Genomic DNA, 17,301 nt, shown 5'->3' with positions numbered 1-17,301 from the left:
TTCAGCTGATGAAAAGCTGACTCGGCTTTCGGAGACAAAGCAAATGGCTTAGAACTCAGGCAGTCGTACAGAGGCTGCATGGTCATGGAGGCAGAGCGAATCCATGGCCGACAATATGAAACTAACCCCAGAAATGTCCGCAACTGAGCATGGGAGGTAGGGAGTGGCATGTCCTCCACCACCTTGGTACGTTCTGGCGTGAGGTGTTTTGTACCAGGACCTAGGCAGTGACCAAGAAACACAACATGAGATTTGCAAAACTGTAATTTGTCTTTACTGGCTTTACACCCGCTGTCTGCAAGAAAACAAAGGAGGCTGAGTGAGGCCGCAACGCAGGTAGGTCTGTCCGGTGCACACAGTAGGAGATCATCAACATACTGAAGCAGGGCCACACCTGGTGGGACCGTCCATGCATCAAGTACAAGCCTCATACATCGGGTGAATTGATTTGGGCTGTTTTGTGCCCCTTGTGGTAGGACAGTCCAGCAGTACTGTTTTCCTCGGAACGTGAAGGCAAACAGGTACTGGCAATCGGGGTGTAGCGGGACTGAAAAGAATGCATTGGTAAGATCGACCAGGGTGTACCAACAGGTTCCGGAGGGTATGGTGGACAACAGAGTGTAAGGGTTAGGGACCAAAGGTGTTTCTAGGATGGTCACCTTATTAATTTCTCTTAGATCGTGAACCATCCGGTAGGTATCAGGTTCGCCTTTCTTCCCTTTCTTTTTAACTGGGAAGAGTGGCGTGTTAGCGGGTGAGACGCAAGGTTTTAAAGCATTCAAGGCACATAACTCTGTAATAGTGGAGGCTATTGCGTCTTCCTGTGCCATGGCTAGGGGATACTGGCGGATCATGGGGGCTTTGTCCCCATCTTTGAGATATACCATGACTGGGGGTACGTGGAGATGGCCCAAGTCTGTCTTCCCTTTTGCCCATAGGGTCTCTGGCACTGCTGAGAGAACCTGTGTATCTTCTGGGTGTCTTACCTGCTCAAGATTTTGGCAATTTTTTAACCTCATTAACATACCCGTTAAGCACACAGTCTGAGGTAAGACAAATATAAAACACAAGTTTATTTACTCTTTAGTATATGTAAGTAAAATAGTTAATTAACATATAGGCATTGAGATCACATGGGTAACAAAAATAAGCATCAATACATCACCGGATATTGTAGCATCACTCCGCAATCGGGGGATCTCCAGGTACGATTGGCAAGAGGATCCGGTTAGTACGCCGATACGTCTATCGACCACAACAAAACAAGTCCCGACTCCTCCCTGAAGATCACTGCTATTTATGCCGTTCTTACATTACGTGGCATATCTGCTTCTGCGCAGTTATGGGTATATACGTCATTCTAATATGGCTATTCAGGTTCTAGACATGCGTAGTAGATGATTGGCAACACAATATATTGAATATTTTGTCCATGAAGTTATCACATCTGTGTTATATTATGAGTCATTCTTGCTGTTCTTACCATATATGTTCAAAATATTCTGAATTGAACAAATGTTAGCAGAATATTCAGACGGGTCATTAGTTCATTGAAGTTCTGGTTAACTCATACGGCAACTAGTTATTTGATTACCTTCCTCTGACACAATCATCCAGTTCAATCGTATCCCATACGTGTCACAATCGGTCCTTAATCATTCACTATTTGCCGTATGATACCATTAAAACTTTTGGTTTTCTACAGAATACCTTATATGCCATGAAACAATTCCATAGCGATAAAAGTATTACAACTATGGCCAATACCAAAACAGGATGTATTAGCCAATTAAGGGTGGTTTGTGCAGATGATGAATAACCCATAAAGATGTCATACCAATGGTGTGACGTGGCATCAGCAATAGCCGATCCCATCTTTACAATTTTGCCAGCTATTACAGTAGTACTTACAATATGCGTTGCCAAAGATCTATTAAGCAATTTAATATGTTGCTGTACTTCTTCTGTGTCTTCTAACAACTTTTTGAATTTGGTCAAATTTAGATCCCAATTTGTCACATTTAGAGGCAGCGGTTGCCAATTGACAGCCACTGTCTTGTCTTGTTCAGGTAATAACACAAAGGTCTCATTTTCCCAAACAAGTGCAGATACGTTTCACAAGCATCCTGAAAATGGGACAACCATCCCAGGTACAACAGGATGATTACTTGCCAAACATACCTCCTGTGGGGCTATTTCAACCATCATCTTAAAAGTGAGTGGCAGCACAGTCCATTCACATACATTGATCGTATTTTGTAATAGACATGGTTCATAAACAGCCGATTGGACCTTGCATATGGTCCCCTCTAATGTATCATCACACAATGATAAATCATGAGTTCTATTTTGGTCATCAATGTAAATCCCGTTAAATCTAGGTACCCAGAAATGCATATCTTCTGGAACACCTATAAGTAAGGGGAGAACTACAAACTTACACATCACATTCTTTTTAGTAACATTGTATATGAATATGGTCCCTTTACATAATATATCATTGCAAACCATTTTCTGCGCCTCCAACTGTATCCAATCAGTCTCAGTTATAGTCTGATTGAACACGGTCCTCCACACCTGCTCATTGCCAGTCATGAGCATAGTTTGAAGTGTGTTCTTTTGTTGTTGCTGATAAATGGTCTGCAGGGTACATATTGACCAATTAACATAGTTAGATATGTTAGAATTTATTTCATATGAAAACCTATTAGATGCATCTTGCAAATCAAGCATTATTGTGTCCACATCCGTTTGCATACTAAAGGGCTGCCATATAGTGGGCATCCAGTTAGCCTGCAATGTGAGCACATCTTTAATACCACTTCCCGCGTTATGCATTCGATTAGCTAAAGTCTCTATATCAAAACCATTAATAGTCCCAGAAAGCGCTCCGTAGCCTCCGAGTAAGGTATCATACCAAGCTCGACGGGAACGCTTGGTAGGACAAGTCCTTGAGGGTGGAAACTGCACGGAGGCTTGTATAACAGTCTTTTGAGCATCTCGTCCCACCATGCGACAGGTGGATGGAACCCTTTTTATATGTCCAGGATCTATTTTAGAAGCATTAATGTTCACGAATACCAGGAACTGGCCCCACATGGCCCGATTCTCGATCTCCGTTGCATTCCCACACGTAATTACTTCTGTCTCATTTAAGGGAAATGAAAACTGCACTCCCGTATTTGTACAATTCTGAACATATTGTATCACCAGGGAGTAATTGAGATATGGCAACTCTTTTGGTCTCTGACAGCAGGACACTTTCACAAGTGACGTAATGTTTATTTGTCCCGTTGCCTTATGCAGTGCATATGAAGGACGGTAGGTCGAACTTATATGCGATAATGGATTTCCACTCCAGATAGTCCCATCAAAGGTAATATTCACGATATGACATTTCTGGTTGGCTTCACAAGTGAAGTTGTCTTGCTTCCTGGTTCGGGTTGAATTCCTCCAGCCCCACGAATAGTCATTCCTTCCGGTGTCATTGACGCGGATCCCTGGCGTCCACGCATCACCTACTGCGAACACCGAACACATGACGCCAAGGATTCCAAAAATGATTATGTGATTCTAGAGAAGGCAAGGAAACAAGCATTATTCCCGCAAATAGCACTTTTCTTGTGGGACATATTCCCATTTCTCTACTCCGGGTCGCATAATAAGCAAAGTTCGATCTTTCCCCACAGCAATAACCTCTGCCGGGGAGGGCGGCCCTTGGTGATTCTGAACCCATATTTTGGCCCCTACATTAGTAACATCAGTTGAGCCAAAACCTTTATCTCCTCTTACAGTAAGTTCAGTGGGGGCCACCCCTTCTTCCACTTGTGTCAGATACACTGGTATTAATAGCAGCTGTGCCATGCGCTCCTTTTTCTCTATTATCAGAGGATCTGTTCCTAAATTTATCATGATTACTTTAATTTCCCCCTGATAATCTGCATCTATGACTCCCCCTAGGACTACTGCACTTCTCAGAGCAAAACTTGATCTAGTGGCTATCTGCCCGAAGTGATTCTCCGGGATCTTGCATCCTATCCCTGTGGGAATAGTACTCACCTTTCCCGGGGCTATCACCACCGTATCAAGAGCGTATAGATCCAACCCTGCAGCGGCAGGAGTGGCTCTATAAGGTGCCTGCGCATCTGGATTAATTTTCCAGTATAAGATTGTCTCTACCTTAGCTACATCTATACTGAGATTGGGTGTTAGCATGCGCATTAAGGGTGTCATGGAATCAGTGATGGGCCTGTTGTTGATAATCTGTAAAGCAGCAGTCAGATTATCTCTCCATTGACCATATTTGTCGGTCTCAGTGAGCTTCTTCAGGGTAGATTTTAATAACCCATTCATTCGTTCCACCAGGCCCGCGGCCTGTGGATAGTAGGGCATATGATATACCCATTCTATGTTGTTTTTACTGGCATACTCTTTTACCTGATTTCCGGTAAAATGTGAACCATTGTCTGTCTGGATCTGCAGGGGAGTCCCATAATACTGGGTAATAACTTCCAGAGTACGTAAAGTACTCCATTGTGTTGCTGTTTTACATGGGAATCCCACCATCAGACCTGAGAATGTATCTACTGCTGTACAAATATACTTACATCCTCTGCTCTCAGGGAGGGGCCCTACAAAATCCATCTGCCAAATCTGCGCTGGCAACTGGCCTCTCCCTATGTGTCCCATTACTGTATGAGGCACTTCTCGTTTTTGCACATGTTGACATACTGGACATTGCGCGATTACTTGTTTGATCATGTCCACTGTCAAAGGGATACCTCTTTCTTGTGCCCACCTGTAAGTGGCCTTCTCTCCCAAGTGTCCACTTTTTTGGTGAGCCCAAACAGCTGTACCTTGAAGCCATGCTTCCTTTTCCTTGTCAGGTTCTTGTACGGCAACAGAAATCGATGCTGCCGCATCTGCTTGAGAATTAAATAAACGTTCCAATGAGTCAAGAGGGACATGAGCATCAACATGAAACACAGTACTTTTAGTACTCCTAATGAATTCCTCTATGTCTTGCCAAAGCTCTTTCCCCCACAATTCCTTACCATGAATGTTCCAGTCGTTCTTCTTCCATCCCATGATCCAAGTGGCCAAACCATTGGCAACTGACCATGAGTCCGTATACAAATGACATTCTTGCCCTTGTTCCTGCTTCAGAGCTAAGAATACTGCACAAAGTTCTGCATATTGACTACTCTTACCTTCTCCTTCCATGACCAACGTCTTGTCTAATTTTGGATTAAAGGCTACACTTTTCCATCTACGTCTTCCACTGATATACTTGGCCGAACCATCCGTGAACCAAGCATGCTCTTTTTGGGAGTCTGTCAACTCAGAGTAAGGTATTCCCCACTTTACTGGGGATTCCTCCATTTGCGCTACTGGTGTAACCTGACCATCTGGAGGGATATCAGCTATCTTTTCATGCAGGGCAGCTATCCCCCCTTCACCTTTTTTCGCTCTTTCCGAGATGTACCATTTCCACTTAATGATACTCTGCTCCTGGGCATGTCCTATCCGATTGGACTTTGGATTAGATAATACCCAACTCATGATGGGTATTTGCGGCCTTAGAAGGACTATGTGTCCTGTCGTCAATTGTTCAGTATCCACCAGGGCCCAATAACATGCCAACAGCTGTTGCTCCAGTGGAGTGTATTTTTCTCCTGCATCTGGTAATTTCCGATTCCAGAAGCCTAGTGGCACTCTTTTGCCCCCTTGCTTCTGCCACAATGACCAGTTTGCATACATATGCTGAACTGATACATGAAGTTCTATCTCACCATCTTGTAAAGGCCATAAATCTACAGCCTGTTGTATGGCTTCTTTTACTGCCTCAAATGCAACCTGTTGCTCTTCTCCCCACGTGAACTCGTACTTCTTGCGAGTCACCTTGTAAAGAGGAGCAAGAAGCTGCCCCAGATGCGGAATGTGTTGTCTCCAGAATCCAAACAATCCTATGTAGGATTGTGTTTCCTTCTTGTCTTTCGGAGTGGGAAAATTTAAGATTCTCTGCCTTGCCTTAGGGAGAATCTCCCTATGGCCCTTATTCCATTGAATTCCTAAGAATTTCACCGTCTGAGAGGGGCCCTGCACCTTGCTATCATTTATTTCCCATCCTTTTTCTCGCAGATGATGTAACAATCCGTCCAATTGTTTCTTTACAGATTGTTCATCCGGTCCCTGAATCATTATATCATCGATATAATGTGAAAACTGCATTTCTGATGGTAAATCAAACTCATCCAAATGTTCTGCCACCGTCCGGTGACAGATGGTTGGACTATGTATCCAACCTTGTGGCAATCGAGTGAACGTATATTGACGTCCTTGCCACGTAAAGGCAAACTGATCTTGTGCCTTTTCTTCTATTGGAATTGTGAAGAACGCTTGTGCGATATCAATCACAGCGTACCATTGTCCACTGTGACTTTGGATCTGCTCCACAATTGTAATGGTGTCTGGGACAGCTGCCGTCAAGGGAGGTGTTTGTTTATTCAATTCCCTGTAATCGACAGTCATCCTCCAAGACCCATCACTCTTCTTCACAGGCCATACCGGATTGTTCCATGCTGTGGTTGCAGGCCTCACAACCCCAGCATCGACCAAATCCTTAATGGTTTCTCCTATTTCCTTGTGACCTCCAGGAATTCTGTATTGCTTCATAGCAACCAGTTTTCCTGCAGGAGGGATATGTACGGGTGGCATTTTGACCTTTCCCACCGTAACTGGACAAGCTTTTATCCCTATTTTCCTTACGCCAAAGGCAAACTTACCATCTTCGAGGTGTAGTGTCAATCCTTTCAGAATATCTATGCCAATGATATATTCCGGAATAGGTACTACTAACACCGTGTATTTACGTAAGGGCAAATTGCCCAATTTCAAAGTTACCTGTGTCTGTACTCCTTCGGTAACTTTTCCTCCCAATCCTGAAATATTAACTTTTGGACCTTTAAACTTTTTGGGATTTCCATAAATCAGAGTAGCCTCCGCCCCTGTATCTACTAAAGCTGGGACCCTTTGGACATTACCCCCTTTCCAATGTATGGCTAGCGGGACATAGGGTCTGTCATCCCGCCTAACCCAAACAGGGGCTTGGCTTGCTACCTATGCGGAATCAGAATCTGATTCCTCCAGGAGCGGAGCAGATGGCTTCATATGGTCCTGCACTTGGCTAGCTACCATTGCAGCCATCTCCTTCCATGGATAGATCTTTTGAAAATCCTCCCATTCTAATTTCTTAGGTTCTAAATTAGTGACCTGCTTCTCTCTCTTTTTAGAAGCTTTTGGGGCCACTGAATCTTCCCTTTTATCCACCTTTTTGTTGGATAATACCTTCTGTTTATAAAGACGCCACAAATCACCTGTATCTTTTCCATCAATGGCGTCCTTGGAGACTCCAGCTTTCAGAAGAGCCTGAAACATATCTCTACGAGATACCCTTGGCACTCCTGAATCACCAGTCCCCTGGGAACTAGGATTCCTAGACCTATCACGATCTGTTCGCTTTTCCTCTCTATCCCAGTTTCCCATATCTTGCAATTCCCGCATTCTAGCCACGACCGCAGACATTGGCTCATTAGTCATGGATAGAAGTAGGGTCATCATCACGGCTTTATAAGCCGAAGGTGCAGTCTTAATTAAACGATTTCTAACTCCTGCTGTCAGCCGAGTCTCCAAATAATCTTCCATATGCTCGATGATAATTAATGAGACCCTCATAGCTTCCTCCTTCAACCTTTCAATGCCATCCCTGATAGTGTACCAAGGTTTGTCATTGATTGGAATGTCTGCCTCTGTTGGGAATTTATTAAGAAACCCATTGGTTACTATATTAAACAGGGAAATAGCACTTTCTCCTTGATGATTAGGAAAATATTCTCTAAAATTTCTACTGATTACTGGATCTCTAGTTAGAGTAACAAATCTCATTGCATCTTTTGGATCCAACATTACCCCAGTCGCCCCGTGCTCAAATAGACGGACCAACCATGGTATGTCAGATTCCCCAGGCCTTTGCCTAAATCTACTCAGTATATCATCAACTTCTGACTGAGAAAAATCCTCTAGGGTAAGCCTGGTGCGCCTATGTGGCACCAATTCTTCTTGCACCAACAGTCTCCCATCGGCATCGTACATATAGTTTCCCTGATCGTCATACCTGGGCAACCTTTGCCCATCATGACCTACGATAGGCTGGGTATCGGGTCCATATTCAGTAGTTTCCTTCCTTCTGCTAATGGGCTGGGCACGTTTTAAAGCAGGTGGATCAATTATTGGATTGGGTGGGTCTTCCAAATCCCCCTTATGCCAGTCCTCCTCCCCCGAAGAAGATGAGGAATCCCATAAGTCTCCATCCCACTTATCTGGGTCCCAGTTCACAGAAGCAGAAGCTATAGCTTTCGATACCTTTCGCTTATCAACTTTACCTTTACGCCCCTTATATTTATTCTGAGCAACTTTTACAACAGCCTTTTCTGCAATATTCTGGTAATGTTCTATTTTTTCCTTTATCAGCCTTTGGTTACATTCCAACACCACTCTCTTTCCTTCAGATTCTACTAACTTTTGTTCCGTCTGATTAAGTTTTCTTATTAGTTGGGACTTCTTCTTATGGATATTCCTATAGGCTGAGGCCAATACCCAATTTCTCCTACCCAACTGAACTGCGTCACCTGCCTTGGCAGGGGTCTCCTCGAGTACCTTAACGACATCGAGGGGCTCTGAATCTTTTAGCTTACTATCCCATGATTCTGCAAGCCCACTATGCATCAACTCCTGAGCTAATATATCATAGGGACCCTCGGACCAGCCGGGGATGTCTATTTTCTGAACGATTTTAGTTTTATCTTTCTTGGTTCTTTTTCTAAACATATTGTTGTCTTATTGGCAAAATGCCAATTGGTGAAACTTTTTGCGCAGAGTTCCCCCTTACAGAACTCACAAAATTTTGGCAACTTGCCAATTGGTGAAACTTTGCACAGAGGTCCCCTTTACTGCGAGAAACCACCCTGCAAATTGGCACCAATCTCCCAAGTCCTGCCTCAAAGTTACAGAACTCCGAAAGTTTTGGCAACGTGCCAATTTGGTGAAACTCTGCACAGAGTTCCCCTTTACAAAATTTTGGCAACGTGCCAATCTGGTGAAACTTTGCACAGAGGTCCCCCTTACGGCGAGGCACCACCCTGCAAACTGGCACCGATTTCCCGAGTCCTGTCTCAAAGTTACAGAACTCCGAAAATTTTGGCAACGTGCCAATTGGTGAAACTCTGCACAGAGTTCCCCTTTACAAAATTTTGGCAACGTGCCAATCTGGTGAAACTTTGCACAGAGGTCCCCCTTACGGCGAGGCACCACCCTGCAAACTGGCACCGATTTCCCGAGTCCCGTCTCAAAGTTACAGAACTCCGAAAATTTTGGCAACGTGCCAATTGGTGAAATTTTGCACAAAGGTCCCGCTTATTGCTAGACACAACCGTGCAAACTGGCACCAATCTCCCAAGTCCTGCTTCAAAGTTACAGAACTTATAATATTTTGGCAGTATGCCAATGGGTTCAACAAGGACTACTTACTGCAACTATCAATTTGTATTTACTATTATTACTCTATCACTTATCAAAGCAAAGTTATAACCATTTGAACCCCTTGGCAATGGGCCAAAAATCTAATATGGCGACAGCAACCCCCCCGTGCACTGAGAAGCACTGTCACAATACCAAATTATACAGTAATATAACCTTACCAAAGACAACAATATCCTGCCAGACTACGCCAATTTATGTCTTACCTGCTCAAGATTTTGGCAATTTTTTAACCTCATTAACATACCCGTTAAGCACACAGTCTGAGGTAAGACAAATATAAAACACAAGTTTATTTACTCTTTAGTATATGTAAGTGAAATAGTTAATTAACATATAGGCATTGAGATCACATGGGTAACAAAAATAAGCATCAATACATCACCGGATATTGTAGCATCACTCCGCAATCGGGGGATCTCCAGGTACGATTGGCAAGAGGATCCGGTTAGTACGCCGATACGTCTATCGACCACAACAAAACAAGTCCCGACTCCTCCCTGAAGATCACTGCTATTTATGCCGTTCTTACATTACGTGGCATATCTGCTTCTGCGCAGTTATGGGTATATACGTCATTCTAATATGGCTATTCAGGTTCTAGACATGCGTAGTAGATGATTGGCAACACAATATATTGAATATTTTGTCCATGAAGTTATCACATCTGTGTTATATTATGAGTCATTCTTGCTGTTCTTACCATATATGTTCAAAATATTCTGAATTGAACAAATGTTAGCAGAATATTCAGACGGGTCATTAGTTCATTGAAGTTCTGGTTAACTCATACGGCAACTAGTTATTTGATTACCTTCCTCTGACACAATCATCCAGTTCAATCGTATCCCATACGTATCACACTGGGGTCAACACATATACAGTACAAGAAGGAGGCGGAGTGACCAAGTCTGCTGCCATGAGACAGAATACTTGGTGGTCGGCCGCAGAGGTACTGACATGAGCCTCACCGGAAGGATGGAGCTGAATACAGCACCCCAGGGGTCCCATCACATCGGTTCCCATGATGCAATCCCCAGCGGGTGACACCAGGAAGCGAGTGAGGACTCGTGACCCTTGAAAAGAGACTTCTATGGGCTCGGTCTCACGCATGGGTGTTGGTTCACCGGACACTCCAACGGCTATGGCTATGGAGTCTGAGAGGGGAATACTAAGGTCATTGACTTGTGAGGTACTGACACATGATTTAGTGGCCCCTGTGTCAATTAAAAAGGGCACCTCCTTCCCCTGGATTTTTAGAGGCTGAAAAATTTGTGGCCCACGTGCGTCAGTAACTATAAGGGACACGGGGGAAGGAGTGCCAGACCTTCATTGGTAATTGGTATACCCGTTGTTTCCCTGTGGGCGGGATGATGTGGTATTGGCCGTACTTCCCTGTTGCCCCCTTTCGTCTGACATGTTCTGTCTAGGGCATTTAGGGGCTCTACAATTACGGGCCAAGTGTCCAGTCTTCCCGCAGTTATAACACTTACGGGTCTCCCGCCTGGGGTCGTTAAGTCGGACTGTGTCCCCCTCCATGGTGTAATGTTTAACCATAACACCCTTTGCGTGGTCTTCTGTATCCATGACAAATCCTACAGCTTTCTTATATAGATCACGCGGTCTGGCCTGTCGCCAATCGGGGGTACATGCTTTAACGCGTTCGGACAGGCGCTTATCTATTCCTTGCATAAAGGCTTCACAAAAAGCAGCATTACGTATTGCTTTTGGACAATCATATAAACCCAGATCTCTGCCTACTTCCTCTAAACGGCCAAAGTAACATTCAATAGACTCGCCCTTGTTCTGTCTACACTGGGTTAGGGCTGTACGTCTCTCTTGGGCTTTATCCTTAAACCAGGCTTTAACCTTGTCAACATATTGAGTACCACTAAGTAATGTCTGGGGGTCATCTGGGCGATCTTCAAGACCACAAAATTGAGCAATACTATTGTAAAGGCCCAGAGGACATTTTACATTCATAAGACATTCCATGTCTGTCCAAGTGGCAGAGTAGTTTTTCTGTATGACTTCCAACTTTCTATGGAAAGCTGCTGGCTCTGTCTGGGGATTGGGCAGTTGCTGACACAGTGCCATCTGGTCTGTGGTGCTCCAGGGTCGCCATGTAGTGACTGTAGACCCGGGAGTTGGTCTATGTGCGTCCGTAGGTCTGTCATTAGAAGATGATGGTCTGTCAGTGTCCTCTTGTCTGACCGTGCCCAATGGTGGACTCGGTCTGTTTGTTTCTCTATAATGGGTAGTGGAGGTTGTAACTGGGAATAAGGGAATCGGTTGTCTATACTGATCCCTGCGACGTGGAGTCCCACATACTGTACAGAGTTCTTTAAAACAGGCATTCTGTTGACCACAACGTGGACAGTCCCAAGCCGGACCTCTATTTACTTCAGGGCCCGGGGATCCTGATTGAGGGCTGTAGGGAGGTGTATCCATCTGGGCAGTAGCCTGTGGATACGTAGGAGGCAGGGGTGGCAAATTGGGATACAGAGAATTAAAGGGATTATTTGGAGACATTGGTGGAGCGGCCGGGACGACAGGAGAGACTAATGGAACCGTAGGGGTTTCCATGGGAACGTCTATTGGTGGCCGGGGCATAGGACAATAAACTAAAATGCCCTCGCCTCGGGACTCGGAGTCCCAGTGTTCATCTTCTGCTGTTTTAGAGCAGTCCAGGATGGCCTTCATGCCCTTTTCCAAACCCTTATTTCTTATTTCCTTTCTATGCTTATCCTCATATTGTGACCAAAATTCATAATTGAATGTTCCCGCCTTCTTGAGGCCTATACGTTTGTAAACTTTATAGGCTTGTCTGCAAATGTCCTCCCCTTCTCTATCTTTAATTATCTCAATAGGAGTCTGATATATCTTAGATTGTTCAGAACCCATCTTGACCACTTCCGACTATTCTTCACTAAGTATACAGGACGTATATTTCACACAGTAAACTAAGATAATCACTGAGACTATCTGGGAACACACAGTTCCCTGTCCCGGAATAGATTTACAGAACTAAAACGTGGTCAACTTCAAACACTAGGATTCAGGGGAGACCAGACTTCGCCTCTTAGGGAACTTTTAGTAATATTATAACAGATCCAGAGTAACAATATGACTGCCAGAAATGAGACTATAACAATGACAATTATTTCAATCTCCAATACAGACAACATGACTCTTTAAGTCCCAATGAGTGAGTTCTTCTGTCTAGGACAGTTAAATGAACTTATTCACTCTAAAATATGGATGGGGCAGAAAATATAGGAAACAGGCAACAACATACCTCTAGTCCGTTAGAGACACAGATCAAAAGAATCCAGACTGTATAATAGTAAGATAAGCTCTTACCTGTACACCGGTGTTTGCACTCTGGGGTCTCAGGATCCAGTATCCACGTCAACGGGCCAGGAGTTTGTTTCAGTCTACTGGTTGCGATGTCCCGTAAAGATAAGCCCCGCCCCCTAGTTGGGCGCCAAGAACTGTGGAGGGTTAATCTGTTCAAACAGACTGGTCAGTTATGTTGTCCGGTTCCGAATTGACCTAAGCAGGAGCGCTCCTTGAGAGTCAAAGTACTGACCATTACACACGGTATATGGTGAAACAATGAACTCTGAGTCTTTATTGGCATAGTCTCAGTCTTTATAGAAGATCGCCCACGCAGGGACGCGACCTCTGGTAATACAGGGAATAACCTCGTGATTTCCATGCATCTTAAACTCATGACTTCTATATCTGACAATAAACTTATGACATAATCATTCATCAAAAACTCGTGGTATATAACATTTTAAGAAAATAGCTGATTTCACATGACTCTTAGAGTAAGAGCTGAAAACTCTTTGCGGTTAGGCCCCGTCTTGCTAAATCCCAAGACATCTGCTCTTAGAACTTCCTGATTCCACTTAGATCAGACGTACTTCCTTAAAACAATCATGACTTCTGTTACACATACAATATATTGCTAAAATATTCATTTTGCTAAAATGGATTGATAAGCATTTATACTCATTTTTGATTAGCGACATATATTAATTCCTTTACAGCCCCTCTTGCCCCTTATCAATACAAATAGAGGGGAGGTGGATTCTCCTAAGTATATACACATAGAGAGGAGGTAGATTCTCCTCAGTATATACACATAGAGGTGAGGTAGATTCTCCTCAGTATATACACATAGAGGTGAGGTAGATTCTCCTCAGTATATACATACAAAGGGGAGGTGGATTCTCCTCAGTATACACACACATAGAGGGGAGGTAGATTCTCCTCAGTATATACATATAGAGGTGAGGTAGATTCTCTTCAGTATATACACATAGAGGTGAGGTAGATTCTCCTCAGTATATACACATAGAGGTGAGGTAGATTCTCCTCAGTATATACGCACTAAGGGGAGCTAGATTCTCCTCAGTATAGACACATAGAGATGAGGTAGATTCTACTCAGTATATACATACAAAGGGGAGGTAGATTCTCCTCAGTATACACACACATAGAGGGGAAGTAGATTCTCCTCAGTATATACAAATAGAGGTGAGGTAGATTCTCCTCAGTATACACATATAAAGGTGAGGTAGATTCCCCTCAGTATATACACATAGAGGAGGTAGATTCTCCTAAGTATATACACATAGAGGGGAGGTAGATTCTCCTCAGTATATACACATACAGGTGAGGTAGATTCTCCTCAGTATATACATACAAAGGGGAGGTAGATTCTCCTCAGTATATACACATAGAGGGGAGGTAGATTCTCCTCAGTATATACAAAAAGAGGTGGGGTACATTCTCCTCAGTATATACACATAGAGGTGAGGTAGATTCTCCTCAGTATATACACACAAAGAGGAGGTAGATTCTCCTCAATATAGACACATAGAGGGGAGGTAGATTCTCCTCACTATATACACACAGAGGGGAGGTAGATTCACCACAGTATATACACATAGAGGTGAGGTAGATTCCCCTCAGTATATACATAGAGGTGAGGTAGATTCTACTCAGGATATACATACAAAGGGGAGGTAGATTCTCCTCAGTATACACACACATAGAGGGGAGGTAGATTCTCCTCAGTATATACAAATAGAGGTGAGGTAGATTCTCCTCAGTATACACATATAAAGGTGAGGAAGATTCTGCTCTGTATATACACACAAAGGGGAGGTAGATTCCCCTCAGTATATACACATAGAGGGGAGGTAGATTCCCCTCAGTATATACACATAGAGGGGAGGTAGATTCTCCTCAGTATATACACATAGAGGGGAGGTAGATTCCCCTCAGTATATACACATAGAGGGGAGGTAGATTCCCCTCAGTATATACACATAGAGGGGAGGTAGATTCTCCTCAGTATATACACATAGAGGGGAGGTAGATTCCCCTCAGTATATACACATAGAGGGGAGGTAGATTCCCCTCAGTATATACACATAGAGGGAAGGTAGATTCTCCTCAGTATATACACATAGAGGGGAGGTAGATTCCCCTCAGTATATACACATAGAGGGGAGGTAGATTCCCCTCAGTATATACACATAGAGGGGAGGTAGATTCTCCTCAGTATATACACATAGAGGGGAGGTAGATTCTCCTCAGTATATACACATAGAGGGGAGGTAGATTCTCCTCAGTATATACACATAGAGGTGAGGTAGATTCTCCTCAGTATTAACACATAGAGGTGAGGTAGATTCTCCTTAGTATATACATACAAAGGGGAGGTAGATTCTCCTCAGTATACACACACATACAGGGGAGGTAGATTCTCCTCAGTATATACAAATAGAGGTGAGGTAGATTCTCCTCAGTATATACACATAGAGGTGAGGTAGATTCTCCTCAGTATATACACACAAAGGGGAGGTAGATTCTCCTCAGTATAGACACATAGAGGTGAGGTAGATTCTACTCAGTATATACATACAAAGGGGAGGTAGATTCTCCTCAGTATATACACACACATAGAGGGGAGGTAGATTCTCCTCAGTATATATAAATAGAGGTGAGGTAGATTCTCCTCAGTATACACATATAAAGGTGAGGTAGATTCTCCTCAGTATATACACATAGAGGTGAGGTAGATTCTCCTCAGTATATACACACAAAGAGGAGGTAGATTCTCCTCAATATAGACACATAGAGGGGAGGTAGATTCTCCTCACTATATACACACAGAGGGGAGGTAGATTCTCCACAGTATATACACATAGAGGTGAGGTAGATTCCCCTCAGTATATACATAGAGGTGAGGTAGATTCTACTCAGGATATACATACAAAGGGGAGGTAGATTCTCCTCAGTATACACACACATAGAGGGGAGGTAGATTCTCCTCAGTATATACAAATAGAGGTGAGGTAGATTCTCCTCAGTATACACATATAAAGGTGAGGAAGATTCTGCTCTGTATATACACACAAAGGGGAGGTAGATTCCCCTCAGTATATACACATAGAGGGGAGGTAGATTCCCCTCAGTATATACACATAGAGGGGAGGTAGATTCTCCTCAGTATATACACATAGAGGGGAGGTAGATTCCCCTCAGTATATACACATAGAGGGGAGGTAGATTCCCCTCAGTATATACACATAGAGGGGAGGTAGATTCTCCTCAGTATATACACATAGAGGGGAGGTAGATTCCCCTCAGTATATACACATAGAGGGGAGGTAGATTCCCCTCAGTATATACACATAGAGGGAAGGTAGATTCTCCTCAGTATATACACATAGAGGGGAGGTAGATTCCCCTCAGTATATACACATAGAGGGGAGGTAGATTCCCCTCAGTATATACACATAGAGGGGGGGTAGATTCTCCTCAGTATATACACATAGAGGGGAGGTAGATTCTCCTCAGTATATACACATAGAGGGGAGGTAGATTCTCCTCAGTATATACACATAGAGGTGAGGTAGATTCTCCTCAGTATTAACACATAGAGGTGAGGTAGATTCTCCTTAGTATATACATACAAAGGGGAGGTAGATTCTCCTCAGTATACACACACATAGAGGGGAGGTAGATTCTCCTCAGTATATACAAATAGAGGTGAGGTAGATTCTCCTCAGTATATACACATAGAGGTGAGGTAGATTCTCCTCAGTATATACACACAAAGGGGAGGTAGATTCTCCTCAGTATAGACACATAGAGGTGAGGTAGATTCTACTCAGTATATACATACAAAGGGGAGGTAGATTCTCCTCAGTATATACACACACATAGAGGGGAGGTAGATTCTCCTCAGTATATATAAATAGAGGTGAGGTAGATTCTCCTCAGTATACACATATAAAGGTGAGGTAGATTCTGCTCAGTATATACACACAAAGGGGAGGTAGATTCCCCTCAGTATATACACATAGAGGGGAGGTAGATTCCCCTCAGTATATACACATAGAGGGGACGTAGATTCTCCTCAGTATATACACATAGAGGGGAGGTAGATTACCCTCAGTATATACACATAGAGGGGAGGTAGATTCTCCTCAGTATATACACATAGAGGGGAGGTAGATTCTCCTCACTATATACACATAGAGGTGAGGTAGATTCCCCTCAGTATATACACATAGAGGGGAGGCAGATTCTCCTCACTATATACACATAAAGGTGAGGTAAATTCTCTTCAGTATATACACATAGTGGTGAGGTAGATTCTCCTCAGTATATACACATAGA

The 17,301-nt window shown here is 43.5% G+C and overlaps 2 protein-coding genes across 4 annotated transcripts in view; both read right to left on the bottom strand.

Moving 5' to 3' along the window:
• LOC136572292 (zinc finger protein 850-like) overlaps positions 1-17,301 on the bottom strand; it is a 722,303-nt gene that overhangs the window by 388,304 nt on the left and 316,698 nt on the right. The window lies entirely within an intron of this gene.
• Positions 3,598-17,301, bottom strand: part of LOC136572297 (uncharacterized) — a 35,018-nt gene continuing 21,314 nt past the window's right edge. Inside the window, exon 2 of the mRNA XM_066572759.1 lies at positions 3,598-4,922. Coding sequence (XP_066428856.1) covers positions 3,598-4,922 — 1,325 coding nt within the window. The remainder of the gene's footprint in view (positions 4,923-17,301) is intronic.

This window comes from Eleutherodactylus coqui, chromosome 7, assembly GCF_035609145.1.
Source record: "Eleutherodactylus coqui strain aEleCoq1 chromosome 7, aEleCoq1.hap1, whole genome shotgun sequence".
NCBI classification, from domain to species: domain Eukaryota; kingdom Metazoa; phylum Chordata; class Amphibia; order Anura; family Eleutherodactylidae; genus Eleutherodactylus; species Eleutherodactylus coqui.
This window is presented reverse-complemented; position numbering and strand designations above follow the sequence as displayed.